The 22,332-nt window shown below is 52.3% G+C and overlaps 2 protein-coding genes across 6 annotated transcripts in view; one reads left to right on the top strand and one right to left on the bottom strand.

Moving 5' to 3' along the window:
* TRPM4 (transient receptor potential cation channel subfamily M member 4) overlaps positions 1-22,332 on the bottom strand; it is a 50,930-nt gene that overhangs the window by 27,666 nt on the left and 932 nt on the right. Inside the window, exons 1-9 of one of the 5 annotated variants that reach the window (XM_002695205.7) lie at positions 15,169-15,268; positions 14,788-14,855; positions 9,513-9,687; positions 9,066-9,246; positions 8,729-8,892; positions 8,384-8,567; positions 2,191-2,252; positions 1,865-2,056; positions 1,430-1,529 (exon numbers count right to left, since the gene is read on the bottom strand). In XM_002695205.7, coding sequence (XP_002695251.2) covers positions 1,430-1,529; positions 1,865-2,056; positions 2,191-2,252; positions 8,384-8,567; positions 8,729-8,892; positions 9,066-9,246; positions 9,513-9,687; positions 14,788-14,855; positions 15,169-15,192 — 1,150 coding nt within the window. In that variant the 5' untranslated portion in view covers positions 15,193-15,268. Of the gene's footprint in view, positions 1-1,429; positions 1,530-1,864; positions 2,057-2,190; positions 2,253-8,383; positions 8,568-8,728; positions 8,893-9,065; positions 9,247-9,512; positions 9,688-14,787; positions 14,856-15,168; positions 15,269-22,332 lie in introns of those variants that run through there. The other 4 variants (XM_010815213.4, XM_024979246.2, XM_024979247.2 and 1 more) reach the window with 4 other exon arrangements.
* Positions 17,828-22,330, top strand: HRC (histidine rich calcium binding protein). The gene is made up of 6 exons (NM_001102313.1): positions 17,828-20,318; positions 20,394-20,464; positions 21,006-21,074; positions 21,349-21,403; positions 21,875-21,911; positions 22,094-22,330. The coding sequence occupies exons 1-6, from the start codon at positions 17,972-17,974 to the stop codon at positions 22,128-22,130; spliced, it is 2,616 nt and encodes an 871-aa protein (NP_001095783.1). The 5' UTR covers positions 17,828-17,971; the 3' UTR covers positions 22,131-22,330.

The following is a 22,332-nucleotide window of genomic DNA, read 5'->3' as shown; positions in this document are numbered from 1 at the left end:
AATGGAATCATATTAAGGAGAGCTCCCATTTATCAGGCTTCCCCTGGGGCAGGCACTGCTGAGGCTCAAAACACTCCTGCCAGGTATTATCTCAGTGTTTTCAGAGACAGAAACTAAAGCTCAGAGAAGGAAAGTGTCTTTCTCAAAGTCACACAGCAGAGAGGGGGGCCACGCTGGTATTCAGATTTCAGTTTTATCTGATTCCAGAGTCAAAAATAACTACCTCACCGCAGAATATGGTAGATGCAATTGGGGTGGGAACCTGGGGCTCAGAACGCATTAAAAATTCACACTATGCCTCTTGGGAGTTTTTTATCTAGGTGAGTGCTTTCCCTGTAAAACTCTTCTGACACCAAAATGACCCTCCTCACACACATCCCCACAGAGCCCTGGGGATCCACCTTAGCACTTATTTATCCCACTACCCCATCTTACTGACTCCAGGTTCTACTGGCTCTTCAAGGCCCAACTCAAATACCACCTCCCAATTGAATTTTTCTCGCCTTTCTGACAGCAGTTCCTCTCCATGTTTTTGTCTTGAATTTTACTTAAGATGTGTCCAAACAGCCCTGGTAGGAACTGCTTTTATCTCTGAAGCCTAAGCTAGTCTTGGCTGAATGAATAATGAGCTCCAACATTAGCCTCTACCATGTGGCCACTGCGCTCCCTGTCTTGGTTTTCATCATTCATTCCTCTAGTGAAATATCAGAAGTCCCTCACTGTGAGACGGCACTCTGGTTCATCTCTGATGCCACCACACCTCAGGGCTTAAAACATATCGGAGGCATGTAGGAAAGGCAGAAAAGGTGAGTGGGTGGATAGACGGAAGAATGGATGGATAAGATGGATGGATGAAAGAATGAATGGATGAAAAGATGGATAGATGACAGATGGATGGATGGATGAAAAGATGGATAGATGAAAAGATGAATGGATGGGTGGATGAATGGATGGATGGATGGATGAAAGGATGGATAGATGAAAGATGGATGGATGGATGAAAAGATGGCTGGGTAAATGAAAGACGAACGGATGGAAGAATGACGAGTGGGTGGAATTGTTAACAGAGGGGTGAATAGATTGGTAGAAGGATGGGTGAATGGCAAGATGGATGAATGGTTGAACAGCTGAAGGAATGGAAGGATGAAGGGAATAATGGATAGATAGATCAGTGTACATGTGGCTGGCTAGATGGATGAAAGGATGGGTGGATGGATGCAACAGAAAGAAAGCAATGTTGGAACATACTGAAAGTATCTTGGGACAACTGTTCAATAGCACCATGCAAAGCCCCAAAAGGCACTGACAAAAGGAAAGAGATAAAAAGAGGCACAACTTAGATTAGAGAGGATGGGTAAAGTGCCGAAGACAGGAGAGGTGTCCAAAGTGGAGCTGACAGAAGCAGAGGTTGGGGGATTCCAAGTCTTACCCTTGACAAGGGCCCTTAAGACGATGGTCTCAAATTCCTCAGGGCCGTCATCAGTTGAATAGACCGTCAGCAGCTCCTTCCGAGTCATGATCCTCTCCACCTGCAGAATACCAAATTCTGCCACCCCTACCCAACCCCCTGGTCCTGTCCACAGAGATAAAGGAGAACATTCCCCTGCAGGACCCCATAGTCTAGGTGCCCAGCACCCTTTACTCCCAGAACCTAGGGGTGTCAAGGCCCCCAGGCCTCTTCTCCCTCAGACCCAGGAGTCCAGGTTCCCAGGCTTTCCTCATATCCATGAGGCTGGGCCCCCATTCCCCTTCCCTTGGATTCGGGACTCCAAATCTTCAGCATCCTCACATCTCAAGACCCAGGAATCCAAGCCCCCAGCTCTCTCCCATCTCAGGTTCCACAGTTGGGCCCTCAGTGTCCTACCTGGGCCTGCAGGACCTCAGGGTCCCCTTTGGGGAAGAAACGCTTAATCAGATCTCGGGGTTCACGTCGCCTGCCCCCGCCACTCCCTGGAGCCAGAGTGTCCTCCAGGATCTCTGCCAGGCAGTCCGCAGCTCCCCCAGATCCAGCCACCAGGAGGCAGGGGAGCTGAGCCTGGGTGGCATCCTCTATCTGCTACAGAATAAAAGGGGCAGGCAGGTTAGAGAAGGAAAGCATTCACCCTTCCTGGAGCCTAGATTCCCAGCCCTCTTCTCCTCCAGGACTTGGGACCCAGGAGTACAGCCCCCAGGCCCCCTGGGCTCCTGTACCTTCAACATCTTCTCATCACCATCAATCAGGAGGAGGAGGACAGGGATGTCAATGCCAGTCCCTGCAGGGAGAACAGAGCAGAAGGCTTGGGCAGTTCCCATCAGCCTCTGCTGGGGATGGCAATCACATTTTCCAGGAGTCCCTGGGGCAAATGCTGGCTTCTGCCTAAAATCCTCAGTCCTGAGGCTCATGGGAACTGTCATGCCTTTGAGGATGTTGGGAGGAGCCGGATCTCAAAGACAGTAGTGTTCAACTTCTCAAGGGAGGACAGAGCTGGGAACCTGGACTCCTGGGTTCCTGAATGAGGCATGAGTCAATCCTGTGACTGATTAACTGACCTGGAGCCAGGAGAGGATGAAAGTTCAAACAGAAAATGAAGGAAATAAGGAATAGGAAGGACTATCCAAATACAATAAAGATATGTATTAAAGCCCAATGGCAAACTCATAAAAGTTTTCTATTAACTCTATTCCCATTAAAATAAGAAATGAGACAACATTACTACTAATCACACTTATCTGGGTGTCTTGAGCTAATGCAATAATGCAAGAAAATGAAATAACTAGAGTGAAACTTGTATTTTTTTTTTGAAGCTGGAAGAGACAAAGGTATTTATTTGAAGAAAAGATGATCTACATTCTCAGAAAATTGGAGAGACTCCACTCAAAATATCTAAATACTAATAAGATAATTAGGTTAAGTGGATTAATACAAGAAAAATATACAAAAATCAAAACCTTTTTTCCAGGTAGTAAGAATATGTATCTTATCCACATTTCCACAAAAATGATAAAATACCCAGGGATTAATTTGTATAGAAAGTTATGATATTTTTATAAGATTGATAAAACCTTATTTAAAGACAAGGTATGACTAAATGGAAAAGTAAATACTATGCTAACCTGTCACAATGTAACACAAATTCAATGCAGTTTGGGGAAAGAGGGAAGTCGAAGAAGGTTGGCAGTGTTTTTCCTTTGTTCTTTTTTAATGCAACAAAATAATTTTAAAATTCATACGAAAGAATAAATATTGAAGAGTTAAGAAATTATTGAAAAAGGACAGTGAGGAGGAACTTTCTCTGATATATATATTTAAACATCTTTAAACTGCTGTAAACAAAATATATTTTTGGCACAGGAATAGATACATAGAGAAGTAGAAGAGGAAAAGGTTTAGAAATAGTTCAGTGTATAAAGGAACTGAATATATAACTGAAGTGGCATTTCAATTTAGCTGCGAAAAGATAGTTTATTTATTAAATGGTCATGAAGAAAATACAGCTTCCCATTTAGAAGAAAGAAATGTAGACTCTACCTCAAAATATGTAAAAATCATTTCCAGATGGATTGAGGTTTAAATATAAAAGTATAGGATATTAGAAAAGAAGACTTAGAATATTTGTATAGCATTGGAGTGGAATGGACTTTTCTAAAAAGACCAAGAGAAACCAAGGGGTTATAAAAGGAACAAAAAATATATCGAACCACGTTAATATGATCAAATTTTCATGGAAGTAGACACCAGAATTAAAGTATCTTTTAAAAATTTTACAATGCATCTAACAGTTAAAGCTTTCCTATCAATAGGATACAAAGAATTCTTATAAAAAGATTTTTAAAAGAATCCAATTCAAAAAGGGCAAAGAATATGAATAGACATTTCATATTTAGTTCATATTGAATAGAAATCTGATCAGCCAACAAAATGTGTTTTTATCTTTTACTAACGGTTAGATAAATTAAAACATCAAATTAAAAGTGCGAAATCAGGACTTCTGGTGGTCCAGTGGTTAAGAATCTGCTTGCCAATGCAGGGGACACGGGTTCAATCCCTGGTCTAGGAAGATTCCACATGCTGCTGGCAACTAAGTCCGTGTGCCACAACTACTGAGCCTGAGTTCTAGAGCCCAGCTTCTCAACAGGAGAAAACACTGCAGTGAGAAGCCTATGTATGCATCACGACTGGAGCGTAGACCCCACTCGCAGCAACCAGAGAAAGCCCAAGCGCAGCAATGAAGACCCAGCACAGCCAAAGTTAAAAAAAATTTTTAAGTGATACATCACTTTCTACCCATCCAGTTGGCAAATAAAAGAAAAATTAAAGCAAGATTATCCAGAGTTGGTTAAGACTGAGTGGAAAAGAAAACTCACACATTGTTGATGAGAGAGTGAATGAAAACCGCTACACATTTTGAGAAAGTTACCTAGTACTATTAGTACGCACAGCAATCTCAGTTTCAAGATCTACTGTATAGAATTTTAAACACCTGGATGTTGGGAGTTCCCTGGCGGTCCAGTGATTAGTCCTGAGTTGCCTCTCTGGTTGGGGAACTAAGATCCCACAAGTGGTGGAGCACAGCCAGGAAAAATAAATTTTTAATTAAACAAAATTAAAATAAAACACTGGGATGTAATTATGGACATTTATACAAAGGTATTTTTTCAGCATTGTTTGTAGTGCCAAACACTGATAGCAGTTTAAGTAGCCACCAATTGAGAAAAATTTAAATAAGAGATGGAACAAACATTATAAAGGAATATCATGCAACCATTAGAAGGGGATGCAAGATAAAGAAGTTTGGACCTAAAAGGATGGTTATAAGAAAGTGATACGCATATGCATAGTATAAAAGAAAGACCAGAGAGGTGGAAATATAATCGCATAGGATTTTATAAACACAGAGAAAAGTATAAAAGGATAAACCCCAAACCATATAACACTGATTACCCCAATAGACGGGGCTGGAGCTGGGAAGGGAATTTTCTAACTTCTTTTTTCTTCTTCTTCTTTGACCTGTGGGTTATTTACAAACTACAACTCATGCAACGATAAGAATTTCCTTACATACTTTCGCATGGTTTGATTAGCTCCAATAAACACATATTAAAGTTGCCACATATTAAACACATGTTAATTTTTAAAATTTAATTAAAATATTAAATTAATATTAAAATATTGAGTGAAAGGAGGCAATTTCAAAAGGTCATATATTATATTCCATGTATTTATCTTCTGGAAGAGAGAGGCCTCATGTGATAGTAAACAGGTTAGTAAACAGGGCTGGGTGCCAAAGGAGTGCCTTGATGGGAACAGAACTGGTCTGTGTCCTGATTGTGGAAATGGCCACATGAATCTCTGTACATATGCCTAAACTCACAGAATTATACACCCCAAAAAGTCAGTTTACACCCCAAAAAGATAATTTAAAAAATAAGATTAAGGGAAACCTCCTACGTTGTTGGTGTGAATGTAAATTGGTGTAGCCACTATGGAGAACAGTAAGGAGGTCCCTTAAAAAACTGACAATAGAGCTACCGTATGATCCAACAATCCCACTCCTGGGCATATATTTGGAGAAAACCATGATGCGAAAAGATACATGTTCCCCAACGTTCACTGAGCACTATTTACAATAGCCAAGACATGGAAACATCCTAAATGTTTATCGATGGAGAACTGATAAAGAAGATGTGGTGTGTATATGTTTATATATGTGTATGCGTATTTATGGGCTTCCCTGGTGGCTCAGTGGCAGGACTGCACCTGCAGTGCAGGAGACCAGGGTTCGACCCTGGGTTGGGACAATCCCCTGGGGAGGGCATGGCAACCCACTCCAGTATTCTTGCCTGGAGAATCCCATGGACAGAGGAGCCCGGCAGGCTACAGTCAATGCGCTTGCAAAGAATTGGACACGACTGAGCGACTAAGTCAGTCCACTCCAGGGTTCTTGCCTGGAGAATCCCATGGACAGAGGAGCCTGGTGGGCTGCCATCTATGGGGTCGCACAGAGTCGGACACGACTGAAGCGACTTAGCAGCAGCGGCGGCAGAGCGACTAAGTACAGCACGTATGTATAAATATATGTGCATATGTATATAAGATGTGATGTGTGTATATATATAATTATAAATATATATATATTATATATAATGGAACACTACTCAGCCATAAAAAAGAATGAAATAATGTCATTTGCAGCAACATGGACGGACCTAGAGATTGTCATCCTGAGTGAAGTCAGACAGAAAAAGACAAATATCATATGATAATTGCTTATATGTGGAATTTTAAAAAATGGTACAAATGAAACTATTTACAAAACAGAGTCACAGATGTAGAAAACGAACTTATGGTTACCAAGGGGGAAAGCAGGGCAGGAGGGATAAGTTGGGAGACTGGAATTGACATATCACGCTAGGTACAAAAAGTGCAAGTGTTAGTCGCTCAGCATGTCCGACTCTTTGAGACCCCATAGACTGTAGCCTGCCTTCTCTGTCCATGGGATTGTCCAGGCAAGAATACTGGAATAGGTAGCCATTCCCTTCTGCAGGGGGCTCTTCCTAACCCAGGGATCGAACCCAGGTCTCCTGCATTGCAGGCAGATTCTTTGCCATCTGAGGCACCAGCAAAGGCTATTATGTATAAAGCCCAGTATGTATAAAATAGATAACTAATAAGAACTCTACTCAACACTCTGTAATGACCTGTATAGGAAAAGAATCTTAAAAATCATGGATATCTGAGTCACTTTGCTGTACAGCAGAAAGTAACACAACATCATAAATCAGCTATATTCCAATAAAAATTAATTATATAAAAAAAAAATCCCTACATGTGTGAGTCAGACTCTGGAACCACTGGGCCCGATAAACTAGTGTGTATGCCCTATACTTTGACTCTGATCAAGGAATAGTGGCTGGAAGGAACTTTGAGTTGTCTCTTCTGAGAGGGTGTGTTCTATGAGTGGGAAGAAAAATAAAGTGGTTCGTTAGCCAAAAATAAAATAAAATGATAAAAATAAGATTAAAATTGCCTCAAAACTAATTAAATGTCAAGAATTAGGTGGACACCTTTTAAAATATAAGAAACATTTATAAAGAAGCAGCTTTCTGTTCAGCTGATTTTCTACACTGGACATTTGTTTCTGTTTTAGTGATTATGCTCTTGTCTGTATCAGTTCATTGCTTCTACTTCCTCTAGATTTGTCTTGCTCTTCTGTTTCTTCTGTTTGGATCTTCCCTGGTGGCTCAGACAGTAAAGTGTCTGCCTACAATGCCTAGCATGTGAGAGACCCGAGTTCAATCCCTGGGTCGGGAAGATCTCCTGGAGAAGGAAATGGCAACCCACTCCAGTATTCTTGCCTGGAAAATCCCATGGATGGTGGAACTTGGTAGGCTACAGTCCACGGGGTCGCAAAGAGTCGGACACGCCTGAGTGACTTCACTTCTGTTTCTAGGATTTTTTTAAATTGGAGACAAATCATTGATTTTCAACCTTCTTTTTCTTTTCTTTATTATATACGCATTTAAGTCTACAGATTTCCTAAGCACTGTGCTGTGCTTAGTCGCTCAGCCATGTCCGACTCTTTGTGACCCCGTGGACTGTTAGCCCACCAGGCTCCTCTGTCCATGGGATTCTCCAGGCAAGAATACTGGAGTGGGTTGCCATTCCCTCCTCCAGGGGATCTTCCCAACCCAGGGATTGAACCCAGGTCTCCCACGTTGCAGGAGGACTCTACGGTCTGAGCCACCAGGGAAGCCCAAGAATACTGGCGTGGGTGTTCTATCCCTTCTCCAGGGGATCTTCCCGACCCAGGAATCGAATCTGGGTCTCCTGCATTTACCAGCTGAGCTACCAGGGAAGCCCGAGCATTAGCTGCCCCCCCCAAACATGTTGGTATGTCATGACATAACCATCACTCAGTTCAAAATATTACCTAGCTTCTTTTTTTTCCTTCTTTGATCCATGGGTTAATTACAAACTACAATTCATGCAATGATATGGATGAATCTCACAGAAGTAACGTTGACTATGAGAAGCGAGAATTTAAGACGTGAGGATGGTATGATTCTAGTCATATGAAACAGGTTCAGAACTACCCAACGCTGTGACAAACACGATGAGGTGGCCTTTGGGTGTGGTTAGGAGAAGGCTTCTGAGGGCTGCTATTATTCTGTTTTTTGATTTGGGTCCTGGTTGCCTAAGTGGGTTCAGTTTGTTAAAAACTCATCAAGCTGTCCACCTTTGTGCATTGCAGATTTCAAGATAAAGGATTTTTTTAAGCACAGCAAGTGATGGGAGAAGGCCCTTGACCATAGGAAACTCCCCCTGGCTGCAGTCCCCAGATTCCAACCAGAGGGGACCACTGGGATCCTGAGCAGTGAATCCCCAGTGGAGGAAGCCACTCACCTCCCACGCCCGTCTTCTGTTGGGCCAGGTAGGACTCGAAGCCCAAGCGGAAGCGGTTCTCGCCGCCCAGGCGGCCGTGTGTGCCGTCATCCACCAGGAAGAAGGCCGAGTAGTTGTAGTCAAGAGGGAACTGGACCCCATCCTCTGGGTCTCCGCGCCACCGGTACCTTGCGGGGAACGAGCCCTGGGGGGGACAAGTTGCCAGACCAGGGGGTCTCTCCATCAGGGCCAAGGGCACAGACACTCGGCGCTCATCCCTCCCCTAACCCTAAGCCCCAGCCCCCTCCCCACTCAGACCGGGGGCTCCAGGCCCCCAGCCCCCCCTTCCAAGACCCCGAATCCCACCTTGGGGTTGGTGAGAGTGTCTCTATTCCGCACCACGCCCCAGGGGGCCACGCCCATGGCCACCACTTTGCTGCCCCCAGTGCTGGCCGTCTGGTGGTCCCGCACAGCCGCACCGACGTGCCGGCCGATGCCTTTGTGCAGCCCTCCAGTGACAATCCAGGCCCCTACACAGGGACACAGAGAGTAGTGGTGAGGTCCAGAGACAACGCAGAGACACAGAAAGAGACCAGAGAGAGAGACAAAAGCCACACAGAGACGGCAGGGGAGAAGACAGGCATTCCAGGGAAGTGGGGGGAGATGGGGGCGCCAGGAGGCACAGCCCCACCCCGCCTGTCACCTGTGCTCTGGGCAGCCCGCACCAGCCCGCGTCGCAGCAGGTCCTGCAGCCAGGTCTGGAGGATGGGGCCCCCTGACCCCCCCAGCACTGACACCACCAGGTTCGGGGCCCGGAAGCCCCACACTTTGGTGACCAGAGTATAAACCGTAGCTGGATCCGTGCGGTCCGAGAGCCGGAGGAACTGTGGACACACGAGAGGAAGGGACACGGGGAGAGGGGACAGAGAGAGAGGGACAGAGATGCAGAGAGAGGAGTACAGAGATGGGGGGACAGAGACCCAGAGAGAGGAGGACAGACTTACAAAAGACAGAGGGGGTGGAGGGGACAGAGACCCAGGAGAGATGAAGACAAGGATGGGCAAGTGGGGAGACACAGAGTTCAGCTGGGATGCTGAGGCACACAGTCCCACTGGCCAACCCCAGCCTTGTCCAGACATGCTGGCCTCACATTGCTGATCTTGCGGCCGGCGCCCAGGAAGTCCAGGTCCCCGAAGGCATCTGTGGGCTTCTCCGTGGTGTGCAAGTCACTGTCCCATACGGTCACCACGGCTGCCCCGAATGCATCCTCCACAGCCACGGATGGGTGGGCACCCCGAGGATGCCCACACTGGCACAAGCTCCCCCTGGGGGCGGGGGGAGAAGAAGATGAACCCCAGGAGTGTCCGCACCGACCCCAAGCATCCTGCAGAAACATCCCTGTCTCTGTGTGTCCTCCCAGAGGCGCTCACAGTCCATGCTGACCCTGGCACTGCCCTTCCTTGGTAGGGAGAGACTGGGGCAGAACAAGCACAGTCACCTCGCCCAGCAGCTGGAAGCCACAGTGGCTCAAGCAAGCCTGGGCAGGGAGGTCTATGTACAGGGCCCCACACTCACTGTTGCCTTCAGGGCCTGAAGTGGGAAAGTTCCGGGGTGAACTTGCTGCCCCCGGTCCAGACAGATGATATTCGCATGAAAAGGGAAATCAAGAGAGTGATTCAGAGAGCATGCATGTTCTAGAGGCCAAGGAGGCTGTGCAACTTTGAGCAAGTAGCTTCACCTCTCTGAGCCTCAATTTCCCCCTCAAATGAAAAGACAATAATAGCACAGCCTACTTCAGAGAACTGTGAGGAAGGAGCCAATGAAATAACGTTTCTTCAGACGGGGGCTGCATACCAGATCCAGTCTCCGTGAACTCCGCACAGAGCTTTAAATAACCTTGAATAGCACAGTGAGAAAGTCATTCCTTTTTGAGCTCTCCTGATTACGGTCAAGCAGAGAGCTCTGCTCAGCTGAGTGCTAGAATATTTGTCATGCCTAACTCTTTACTATTTTTTTTTTTTAATAACAGAGACAAGTTAGCCTCGGGCTCAGAAAAAGGCTGGCAACAGCATCCATTTAGAAGGTAAATACTTCGGCTTAGTTTTTATTGTAATTGTCTTTTATGGCTTGTTTCTTTCTCTTTGTGGCAAATGGAACGGATTTTCCATTTATGGTGATCATATATGAGACATTTTCCCCCTAAATAAATATATAATTATCCCTAGTAACTTAATGGGATTGGCACCTGAGTTTTAAAAGAGCAAGCACCGAGGGTTGAGAGATGAGGGATTGGTTTGGAAAGGTATCTAAATTTCTTTGGTCCCTGATGCCAGAAGGGATTCAGATATCAGGGGAGACCAGCATTTATGTAAACAGTGAGTGAGTGATAGTCGCTCAGTCATGCCCGACTCTTTGCGACCCCATGGACTGTAGCCTGCCAGGTTTCTCTGTCTACGGAATTCTCCAGGCAAGAATACTGGAATGTAAACAGAGTAAGCTACAACTTAAACAGACTAATTTTCTAGAAGGAACAGCACAAGTGGTCCATGGATTTAGCAAAAGTTGTAAAGCCAACAGGGGCTTCCCAGGTGGCGCTCATGGTAAAGAACCTGCTAGCCAAGGCAGGAGACAAAAGTTAAGAGACTAGGGTTCAATCCCTGGGTCGGGAAGATCCCCTGAAGGACAGCATGGCAACCTGCTCCAGTATACTTTCCTGGAGAACCCCATGGACAGAGGGACCTAGCGGGCTACAGTCCACAGGGCTGCAGAGAGTCAGACGCGATTGAAGCCACTTAGCACACACGCGCACACGCAAAGACAACAAAAATAATCAAGCCATCACGCTGAATATACCAGCTCCTGGCAGAGTGAGGACTATGGGACACACACCTCCTCCTTTCTGAGTCAACCGTCAGGGTCCTGGCATGCCTCAGTTTACCCACCTGATCCTTTCACCCATCTCAACCCAGTCCCTGGGCGCCCCCCTCCCTCGTTCCTGTCCATCTACTTCCCATGAGCCCTTCCTGGCAAAATTTCTTCAAGGAATGTTCTAGAACCTGAACTCTCCAGTACGATAGCCTCTAGCCACACAGCGCTCCTTGTAGTCAAATAAAATTAAATACAATTAAAAATTCAGTTCCACAGTCGCTCTGGCCACATTTCAAGTGACTAGGAGCCACACGTGTGTGGCCAGTGGGTGCCATATTGGATGTGGCTATAGAACGTTTTCATCATTCCAGAAAACTCTAGTGGACAGCACTGGCAGACACCCCATCTGCCTATCTCATCTCCTACCCACCCCTTTCTCTGCGTGGCCACAGAAACCAAAACTGTACCCGAAAAAATCAGCGGTCACCTGCACGAAAAAATCAGCGGTTACCTGCATGTCCCCAAATACAATGGTTTCTATTCAGGTTTTATCTGACTCTGACAAAACAGCACCAGTCATGGCTAAAAGGCTCTGATTCTAGAAAACTTTTTCCTTGGCAGAGCACACCCGTTCCCCTGGCTGCCCTGTCCGGCCTCATCTGCGGCTTTCTCTTCCTCTGTGCCTCCCTCGAGTCCAGGTGTTCCCCAGAGCCAGGGCCACGTGCCTTCCCGACATGGGTCTCAAGCTCAGTGTCCCCGAGGGCCAGGCAGGTGAAAGAAAGAAGCATCAGGGGGAAGATTATAAGTGGGTGTGGTGGACACCGTCCTGACTTGAGGTAGCATGTCTGTCTTGAAGCATTCAGAGACACGTTTTTAAGGAACCCTCTTCCATGGCAGTGGGTGGGAGGTGGAGGGGTGGAAGGACGGGCATAGAATTACCCATTCGCAACATCCTCCGATTTTATGCTTTCTTCCCACGCCATCCTACTTCCACAGTTTCCAATACCATCTACAGCTGCTGCTGCTGCATCACTTCAGTCGTGTCTGACTCTGTGCGACCCCATAGATGGCAGCCCACCAGGCTCCCCCGTCCCGGGGATTCTCCAGGCAAAAACACTGGAGTGGGTTGCAATTTCCTTCTCCAGTGTATGAAAGTGAAAAACGAAAGTGAAGTCGCTCAGTCGTGTCTGACTCTTCATGACCCCATGGACTGCAGCCTACCAGGCTCCTCTGTCCATGGGATTTTCCAGGCAAGACTACTGGAGTGGGGTCCCATCGCCTTCTCCTACCATCTACAGTTAGGACTTCTCAAATCCTTCTCAAATCTAGGATGGAAGTCGCAGACCTCTCCTGAGTCCCTGACCCAGGTCTGCCGTGCCCTCGGTTCTCATGCTCCTGGGTTCCCATCTCTGGGGCTCCCGAGCCCCAGACCAGATGTCTAGGCCCATCCTCCCCTTGCCCCTCATTCCACAAATCCATCGGCCCCCAGGCTCTTGCCCCGTGACTCTTTGCCCTGACCCCTCCCCTCTGTGTCCCCACAGCCCTGGCTGCCTCAGGCCTCTTCTCCTCCCACTTGACCCTTGCCCGACATGGGTCTCAAGCTCAGTGTCCCCGAGGGCCAGGCAGGTGAAAGAAAGAAGCATCAGGGGGAAGACTATAAGTGGGTGTGGTGGACACCGTCCTGACTTGAGGTAGCATGTCTGTCTTGAAGCATTCAGAGACACGTCTTTAAGGAACCCTCTTCCATGGCAGTGGGTGGGAGGTGGAGGGGTGGAGAGATGGCCATAGAATTACCCATTCGCAACATCCTCCGATTTTATGCTTTCTTCCCACGCCATCCTACTCCCACAGTTTCCATTACCATCTACAGCTAGGACTTCTCAAATCCCTCTCAAATCTAGGATGGAAGTCGCAGACCTCTCCTGAGTCCCTGACCAGGTCTGCCATGCCCTTGGTTCTCATGCTTCTGGGTTCCCATCTCTGGGGCTCCCGAGCCCCAGACCAGATGTCTGGATCCATCATCCCCTCGCCCCTCATTCCACAAATCCATCGGCCCCCAGGTTCCTGCCCCCTGAATCTTTGCCCTGACCCCTCCCCTCTGTGTCCCCACAGCCCAGCCTGCCTCGGGCCTCTTCTCCTCCCACTTGGCCCTTGCCCAGCCTTTTCCCTGGCTTCCTGAACTCCCATCCATCTTCACGTGGCCCCCAGGGAGTTCCACACCCAGAGCTGACCCTGCCCCTCCCAGGGCTCCCTGGAACACCCAGACCCGGTCCCCAACCCCTCAGGGTGGCATTTGAGGCCCTGTAACTTCTGGTCCCACCCTCTTCCTTGGTTTCCTCTCTCCGATGGCCCTGGCACCCTGAACTCTGCCCTCTCTTCAATTCGCAATGTCAACAGGGGGCGATTTATACATGCTGTTCCCACTCCTGGAATCCAGCCCACCTTCAGCTGTCAAACTCCAACTCTGTCACCTTCAAATGTCCCCTCACTGGCACCTCTTCCTGTGTCCCCTCCCAGCCTTAACCAGATGCTCCCCCGGGGGCCAGCGGCGTGTCCTCTGCAGCTCTCACTTCCTTGCCTTAGAATTATCTTCTTCCCACCAGACCAGAGGTTTCTAAACTTCCTTGACCACCCTTCCCCTCAGTAAAAGTTTCTGAGCACTCACCCCCAAATAGTATTTATATTTACGCATCATTCAAGCCATCCTGCACTAATAGAATATATTCATAATAGAACACACCCTAAATTAGGAACACTGACATTTCCCATACCCCAAGCGTGGTCTTAAGGACACCAGAAAGCCAGAGCCTCCTTGAGAGACCATCACTGAAGGCCAGGAGCTCCTAAGAGCCGCCACTCTTCACCCCGACTTACCCAGCGCAAGCACAGGGTCTACGCACACGAGTTAGTAACTGTGACCTTCCAATGGGAGTCAGACATATTTGCCAGGGCTTACTAAGCACTGGGTGCCGTTTCAGAAATACCGCAAGCATTAACTTGTTTAATTCTCACAATAGCTTCAGGAACTAGAGCCTGTTTTTATGCCCAGATGATAGATGAGTACAATGCCCAGAAAGGTAAAATGATTTGCCAGAAGCCACCTAGCGCCTCAGTTGAAATTTGTATCTCCGTTCAAATGTGAACCATGGCAAGGGCCTGTACTCTTGCAAACAGTGCTCCCCCTTGGAAGTGCTGAGTGAGAGTTTCTTGGAGGAATGAAGGAAGGGATGAATGAATGAGACAGAGACAGCCAAGAAAGAAAGACAAGAGAAAGTGACACCAGAAGGCAGACACCCAGAAGGGAAACTGGGAAGGAAAGAAACAGAAACCTGCCCTGGGGCTTTAACACTGATCCTGAGCGCGAGGCCGGTAAGTTGCAAGTGTTTGCAGACTGACCCAAGGCCTCCCCGATATACAGGGCCACCGGGGAACGCCCTTGGGAGTGTCCGCAGTGACAGGACCCGGGACCGAAAGGACCCGAAGGGCGCGGTTTGCGGTGTGCGGGGCTCAGCGGGCCCGGGACGCTCGAGGGTCTGTCCCCTGGGCGAGCTCCTCACCCCGAATCTGTGGGGTCAGCGACGAAAGTCGTGCACGTCTTCTTCTTGAAGATCTTGGGAATCCAGCTCTGGGGGGACAGGAACAAGGGATGAGGGGATCCAGCTCAGTCCTGCGGACACGGAGTGACCCGCCCGCGCCCTAGTGGGAGACCCGGGAGTCCGCGACCCCCAGCATCATCCTCTCCCGGACTCCAGTGATTCGACCCCCACCCCCAGCCTCCCCGCTTCTATCCGTCCCCAGGGACCCAGGAGTCCCTGCCTCCAGCAACCCCCCCTCCTTTGTCTGACCCGAGAATCTAGGTCTCAAGCGCCCTCCTCCCCGCGAGCAAGGAGGCCCGGCCCAGGCTCCCTGTTCCCTCAGACCCGGGTCCGGCGCTGTACCTGCTCCTTCTCCGCACCCACCATGCTGCCACGGCCACAGCCACCTATCTGGCAGCCCGCACCCCCTCCACCAACCCGGGGCTGCAGACGCGCCCGGGACAGACCGGATCCGCCGCCTCCCCGCCCAGCCCGGGGCGGGACCAGGTCTGCGGGGCGGAGAGCACAGGGGATGCGTAGAGCGGGAGGCGGGGCCGAGGCTGGAACAGGACTCGGGGCAAGGGGTCAGGGACCAGAGAGAGGAGGTCAGGGACCAGAGAGAGGGGGACGGGGACCCAGGGAGAGGGGGACGGGGACCCAGGAGAGGGGGACGGGGACCAGAGAGAGGGGGACGGGGACCCAGAGAGAGGGGGACGGGGACCCAGGGAGAGGGGGACGGGGACCAGAGAGAGGGGGACGGGGACCAGAGAGAGGGGGACGGGGACCAGAGAGAGGGGGACAGGGACCCAGGGAGAGGGGGACGGGGACCCAGGGAGAGGGGGACGGGGACCAGAGAGAGGGGGACGGGGACCCAGGGAGAGGGGGACGGGGACCCAGGGAGAGGGGGACGGGGACCAGAGAGAGGGGGACGGGGACCCAGGGAGAGGGGGACGGGGACCAGAGAGAGGGGGACGGGGACCCAGGGAGAGGGGGACGGGGACCAGAGAGAGGGGGACGGGGACCAGAGAGAAGGGGACGGGGACCCAGGGAGAGGGGGACGGGGACCCAGGGAGAGGGGGACGGGGACCCAGGGAGAGGGGATCAGGGACCAGAGAGAGGGGGACGGGGACCCAGGGAGAGGGGGACGGGGACCAGAGAGAGGAGGTCGGGGACCAGAGAGAGGGGGACAGGGACCCAGGGAGAGGGGGACGGGGACCCAGGGAGAGGGGGACGGGGACCCAGGGAGAGGGGGACGGGGACCAGAGAGAGGGGGACGGGGACCCAGGGAGAGGGGGACGGGGACCCAGGGAGAGGGGGACGGGGACCAGAGAGAGGGGACGGGGACCAGAGAGAGGGGGACAGGGACCCAGGGAGACCCAGGGAGAGGGGGACGGGGACCCAGGGAGAGGGGGGACAGGGACCCAGGGAGACCCAGGGAGAGGGGGACGGGGACCCAGGGAGAGGGGGACGGGGACCAGAGAGAGGGGGACAGGGACCCAGGGAGACCCAGAGAGAGGGGGACGGGGACCCAGGGAGAGAGGGACGGGGACCAGAGAGAGGGGGACAGGGACCCAGGGAGAGGAGGACAGGGACCAGAGAGAGGGGGACAGGGACCCAGGGAGAGGGGAACGGGGACCCAGGGAGAGGGGGACTGGGACCCAGGGAGAGGGGGACAAGGACCCAGGGAGAGGGGGACAAGGACCCAGGGAGAGGGGGACAAGGACCCAGGGAGAGGGGAACGGGGACCCAGGGAGAGGGGGACTGGGACCCAGGGAGAGGAGGACAAGGACCCAGGGAGAGGGGGACTGGGACCCAGGGAGAGGGGGACTGGGACCCAGGGAGAGGGGGACGGGGACCCAGGGAGAGGAGGACGGGGACCAGAGAGAAGGGGACAGGGACCCAGGGTGAGGGGGTCAGGGACCAGAGAGAGAGGGTCGGGGACCCAGGGAGAGGGGGACGGGGACCCAGAGAGTGAGAGACAGAGTCCAAGAGAGGGGGGACAGAGGTCAGAGAGAGGGGGACGGGGACACAGAGAGGAAATGCCAGCGATGAGGGAGGGGTCCACTGACTACACTGACGAAGTGTTGGGGGGAAACAAAGACTTAGGTGGGGGCAGAGAGTTGGATGGGTGGAGGGCTACACTGACCCGAGACAGTGAGAAAGGCTTGGCTAGGTGGATAGTGTGCACACAGACACACTCAAGAGTGAGAAGAAGGGGACAGAATCCTCAGGACGGGGGACAGGGGTCCTGAGAGAGCAGGTGAAGAAGGCTGGGACCCCAAAGAGCTGGAGCGGCAGTGCTGGGATGAGCAGTGGGAGGTGTGGGTAGGCAGACGGGCAGGGCCGCATGTCCCCTGCCAGCTCTCTGACAGGGACAGCTGTGGCCGCCTGGGTAACCTGAGCCCCCCGCCCCCCTGCGCCACATTTATAGCCCTGGCCTGGCCCCATCCCCTGCCCCCAGATCTGAGTCCCAGGGACAGGAGGTCACGGGTATGTGTGCTGCAGCAGAATGCCTCTCACCCCTCGCCAGGGCCTCCATTCTGGCATCCACCATCTCAGCAGAGCAGCCCATTCTGGCCGGAAACTCCCGGGAATCTAACCCTCCAGTCCTTCCTTGGCAGGGGTCTCTCCCTTCACATACATCCCACCTGCTCCCCTCCCCCGGGGTCCAGGCTCCCCGACACTGGCCAACTAAAAATCTAGCCATTGTCTTGGCAGCTGCCAAACATGAACGCATTGGCAGCCCAAAGTCAGAGACCCTCGACTCCTCTCTCCTGGCCAAAGAGAGACCCCTTCATCCACCCCCTTCCCAGCTGAGAGGAGGAGGTGCAGGAGGGGAGGGGCAGGAGGGGACTGACCCAGAATAACTCAGGGCCCAGAGTAAATTTAGCCACAGAAAGGGGAGGGGAGAGACCCTATTGGCTGGGAAGTGGGAGGGAGGGCCTGCGAGGGGGGTCAGGGGACTCTGAAGACAGCCTCAGAGGGGTGTCCAGGGCTGACTGTGAGGGCCAGAGGGCAGAGACGGGGAGGGACACAGCAAAGGAACGACACACGGAGCCAGAAAGGGAAGGAGCCCCAAAGGGACAAGGAGCCCAACATCCATCCTTGCAGCCACAGCTGCAGTGGGAGCCAGCCCTGGGAGCAGCTCTGCTGCCCGTCTGTCCCCATGGGCCTCTGCGGGCCATGGCTGCACACTTCTGTCCTCTGGGCCGCAGTGGCTAGCCTGCTCCTCCCCCCCGCCATGACCCAGCAGCTGAGAGGGGCTGGACCCGGCCCCAGCAACTGGGACGACCATGCAGGAGCTTCGGGGTCCTCAGAAGACGTTTCCGGCAAGTCTGACCACCACGGAGGCCATGGAGATGAGAACAGGGATGTTTCCACAGACAATGGGCACCATTTCTGGGGCCACGGAGACCACGGAGAAGAGGATGAAGATGTCTCCAGAGAATCTCAAGGCCATAGGTACCAAGGCCGCGAGGTGGGAGATGAGAACATCTCTGACGAGGAGGAGTACCCCGAGCATGCTCAGCAGGCCCACGGACACAGATGCCACGGAAATGAAGACGCAGATGATTCAGCTGAGCGCGGGGACCACTTGCCCAGCCACGGGAGCCAGAGCCATCAAGACGAGGAGGAGGAGGAAGTTGTGTCCAGTGAGCATCACCAACATCACATCGTCAGGCAGGCCCACCGAGGCCACAGAGAAGAGGAAGATGAAGACGAGGAAGAGGAGAATGTCTCCCCTGGGTATGGACAGCAGGTCCACAGACGCCAGGACCGCGGGGAGCAGAAGGACGGAAACGGCTCAGAGGAACACGACCGCGGCCATGGCCCCAGCCACAGACATGGGGGCCACAAAGATGACGATGATGGCGGTGATGCTGTCTCCACCGAGCACAGACATCAAGTCCACAGGCACCGAGATCATGGGGAGGAGGAGGAGGAGGAAGATGACTCAGAGGAACATCACCACCACCACAGCCCCAGCCACAGACACCGGGGCCACGAAGAAGAAGATGATGATGAAGATGATATTGTCTCCACTGAGCACAGACATCAAGTCCACAGGCACCGAAATCATGGGGAGGAGGAGGAGGAAGATGACTCAGAGGAACATCACCACCATCACAGCCCCAGCCACAGACACCGGGGCCACGAAGAAGAAGAAGATGATCATGAAGACGATATTGTCTCCACTGAGCACAGACATCAAGTCCACAGACACCGAGATCATGGGGAGGAGGAGGAGGAGGCTGTCTCAGAGGAACATCCCCACCATCACAGCCCCAGCTACAGACACCGGGGCCACGAAGAAGATGATGATGAAGATGAAGATGATGTTGTCTCCACCGAGCACAGACATCAAGTACACAGGCACCGAGATCATGGGGAGGAGGAGGAGGAAGATGACTCAGAGGAACATCACCACCATCACAGCCCCAGCCACAGACACCGGGGCCACGAAGAAGAAGATGATGATGAAGATGATATTGTCTCCACTGAGCACAGACATCAAGTCCACAGGCACCAAGACCATGGGGAGGAGGAGGAGGAAGATGACTCAGAGGAACATCACCACCATCACAGCCCCAGCCATAGACACCAGGGCCACGAAGAAGAAGATGATGAAGATGAAGATGATGTTGTCTCCACCGAGCACAGACATCAAGTCCACAGGCACCGAGATCATGGGGAGGAGGAGGATGAAGATGACTCAGAGGAACATCACCACCATCATGGTGGCAACAAGGAAGACGAGGATGAGGATCTGTCCACGGAACACTGGCACCAGGCCCCCAGACATACCCACCATGGCCTTGGAGATGAGGAGGAGGAGGAGGAGAAAGAGGAGATCACAGTCAAGTTCAGCCACCATGTTGCAAGCCCCCAACCCCAAGGCCACAAGAGCGCTAAGGAGGAGGACTTCCCAGAAGATTATAAAAAAGCAGTCCCTGGCCATGACCACCAAGGAGTCCCCAAGGAGGAAGATGAGGACATCCCTGCCAGGCTTGGCCACCAGGCTCCCAGCCACAGGCAGCAAGACCACAGAGATGAGGGGACTGGCCACAGAGGGTCCATCAAGGAAGAGATGAGCCCCCAGTCCCCAGAACATATCGGGGTGAAGGATAGAAGCCATTTAAGGGAGAGCGATTCTGAGGAGGACGAGGAAGAGAAGGAAGAGGATCACAGCTCCCATGAAGAAGCCAACGAAGGTTCAGAAGAGGGAGAAGACACCCGCCATGGCAGCCTGGATGACCAGGAGGATGAGGAAGATGAGGAGGAAGGGCATGGCCTCAGCCTGAGCCAGGAGGAGGAGGAAGAGGAGAAGGAGGAAAAGAGAGGAGAGAGAGCTAAGGTTTGGGTCCCACTGAACCAAGACCACCAGGAGGAAGACAAAGAGGAGGTGGGGCTCGAAGAAGATGAACTCCCCTTCACCATCATCCCCAACCCGCTGACCCGGAAGGAGGTGTCTGGAGGTGCCTCCAGTGAGGAGGAGAGTGGCGAGGACAAGGGTGAGTGATCTGACTGGTTGGGGGTGGGGAGGAGCGGAGTCAGCCTGGGTCATTGCTGCCCTCTTGTCCCCACAGGTCAGCAGGATGCCCAGGAGTATGGGAACTACCAGCCAGGGTCCCTGTGTGGCTACTGCTCCTTCTGCAATGTATGTCTGCAACCCAGATCCACCCACCAAGCTGTTTCTAGACTTTGTTCCAGGGCTCTGGTGTGCCTTGGGAGGGTCGTGAGCAAAGGAGAATCAGCGACAGTTCTGAGTGAACAAAGACACTTCTGGGGCTACCTGGGGGGCAGACTGGAGGCCAGGAGGCTGGGGAGGAGGCTGGGACAATGGTTCAAGAGTGGGAGGGTGAGGCCTGAGCTGCACTTGCAGAGCCGAGGACAGGGAGGAGGGTGCAAGGCAGAGCCGGGGGGTGGGGGGGCAGGTGGTGGGACAGGACTGGAGACGGAGAGCAGGGAGGGAGGAGGTGAAGAGAGTATCCGAACGTCCAGCCCACAGTAACAAGGTGATGTCGCGGCACCTTGCAATAGGGAAATGAGAGGGTGGAAAGGAGGTTGGGGGAAGATAACTGAGCTCAGTGTTGGAGGTGAGGAGGCTGAGAAGTTGGGGAAACGTCCAGCCGGCAGGGTGGAGAACTGGTGGATGGCTCCCAAACATTTCCGTCTAACCTGGCTCCTCTGGTCCCCAGCGATGCACTGAATGTGAGAACTGTCACTGTGACGAGGAGAACATGGGAGAGCATTGCGACCAATGCCAGGTGAGACTTCTCCCAGACCCAAGGATCCCCCAGGCTCAGGATGGCCTGGGACCAGCTGAGCAACCCCAGCCCCAAATCCTGCCCTCTGCCGTCAAACCGACCTAACCCCTTACTCTTGATGTAGCCTGGACTCCAAACCCCATCCTACCTCTGACCTTAACCTCCACCTAGCTAGTCTCAGCAGCTAGTCTCCTGCCCTCGTAGTGCCCACGCCCCATCCTGACCCCGCCCCTGACCACCTTCTATTTCTCTCTCTCCGTGTCCTCACCCCCAGCACTGTCAGTTCTGCTACCTCTGCCCGCTGGTCTGCGAAACTCTCTGCTCCCCGGGTGAGCATGGGCGGGGCCCAGGAGGAACCCGGGTGAAGGGGCGGGGCCTAGTGGGGGCGGAGCCAACCCCAGGAGGGGACCGGAAGGCTGTAGGGCGTGGCTATGTGGGGAGGCGTGGCCCAGGCTGGGCGTCTTTGACAGGAATGGGAGGAGCACTGAGGGGTGGGGCCCGCACAGAGGGAAGGTTGGGGATAGATGCCAAAACTAAAGGGGTTAGGATTGCCTAGAGGATTGAGGGGCTAGCCGAGAACCGAGAGGGTGGGGCCAAAACAAGAATGGGGCTCCTGAAGAATGAGAACACCCAGAGCCGAGGGGAAGGAGTGGGCCCTTCAAAGGTGTCCCGGAAGAAGGAATTCATTTGGGAGAAGGAACCCAGAAAGGGGGGTGGAGTTAGTCCTGATCCTGGACTGAGTGAAAAGTGACCCCCAAATTAACCCGTGGTGTACCCCTCAAGCCTCTTCTCTCCCACAGGAAGCTACGTCGACTATTTCTCCTCGTCCCTGTACCAGTAAGTATGTGGAAGGGAAAGTTTGAGGGCTCCTTTAGAAAGGTGCTGTCCCGCTATGAATTACTAGACAACCCTGGGATTCTATTTCCCCCTTGGTGAAATGGGCAGGTTAAGGACCTCTAAGCGCCCTGGGGTGAGCTAGGGACACTTCGACTATCCAATCTCTGCGTCCTTCTCTCCAGAGCCCTGGCAGACATGCTGGAAACTCCGGAACCCTGACCCAGCCTCGTGGCTGCGGCGCAGACATACCTCCCTGGCCCTCCAACCCCTTTCCACGAGCCATATTTATTTCTCTGAATAAACGTGCTCCCCGAGACCTCACTGTCAGGCGTGGGGTCGTGGATTTGAGGGAGAAGGGGCCTGAACTCCTCGAGGTGTTTGGTTACTAGGTCCTGATAAATAAATCAGTCAACACGGGAGC

The sequence above is a fragment of the Bos taurus genome, chromosome 18 (assembly GCF_002263795.3).
Source record: "Bos taurus isolate L1 Dominette 01449 registration number 42190680 breed Hereford chromosome 18, ARS-UCD2.0, whole genome shotgun sequence".
In the NCBI taxonomy this organism is placed as follows: domain Eukaryota; kingdom Metazoa; phylum Chordata; class Mammalia; order Artiodactyla; family Bovidae; genus Bos; species Bos taurus.
This window is presented reverse-complemented; position numbering and strand designations above follow the sequence as displayed.

What these genes read in the sequence shown, in the direction of transcription:
- HRC (NM_001102313.1), top strand. Translation starts at nt 17,972, where the DNA reads ATGGGCCTCTGCGGGCCATGGCTGCACACTTCTGTCCTCTGGGCCGCA. An exon ending in GGAGAGTGGCGAGGACAAGG is followed by an intron (nt 20,319 to 20,393) that starts GTGAGTGATCTG and finishes TTGTCCCCACAG; the next exon opens with GTCAGCAGGATGCCCAGGAG. An exon ending in TTCTCCTCGTCCCTGTACCA is followed by an intron (nt 21,912 to 22,093) that starts GTAAGTATGTGG and finishes CCTTCTCTCCAG; the next exon opens with AGCCCTGGCAGACATGCTGG.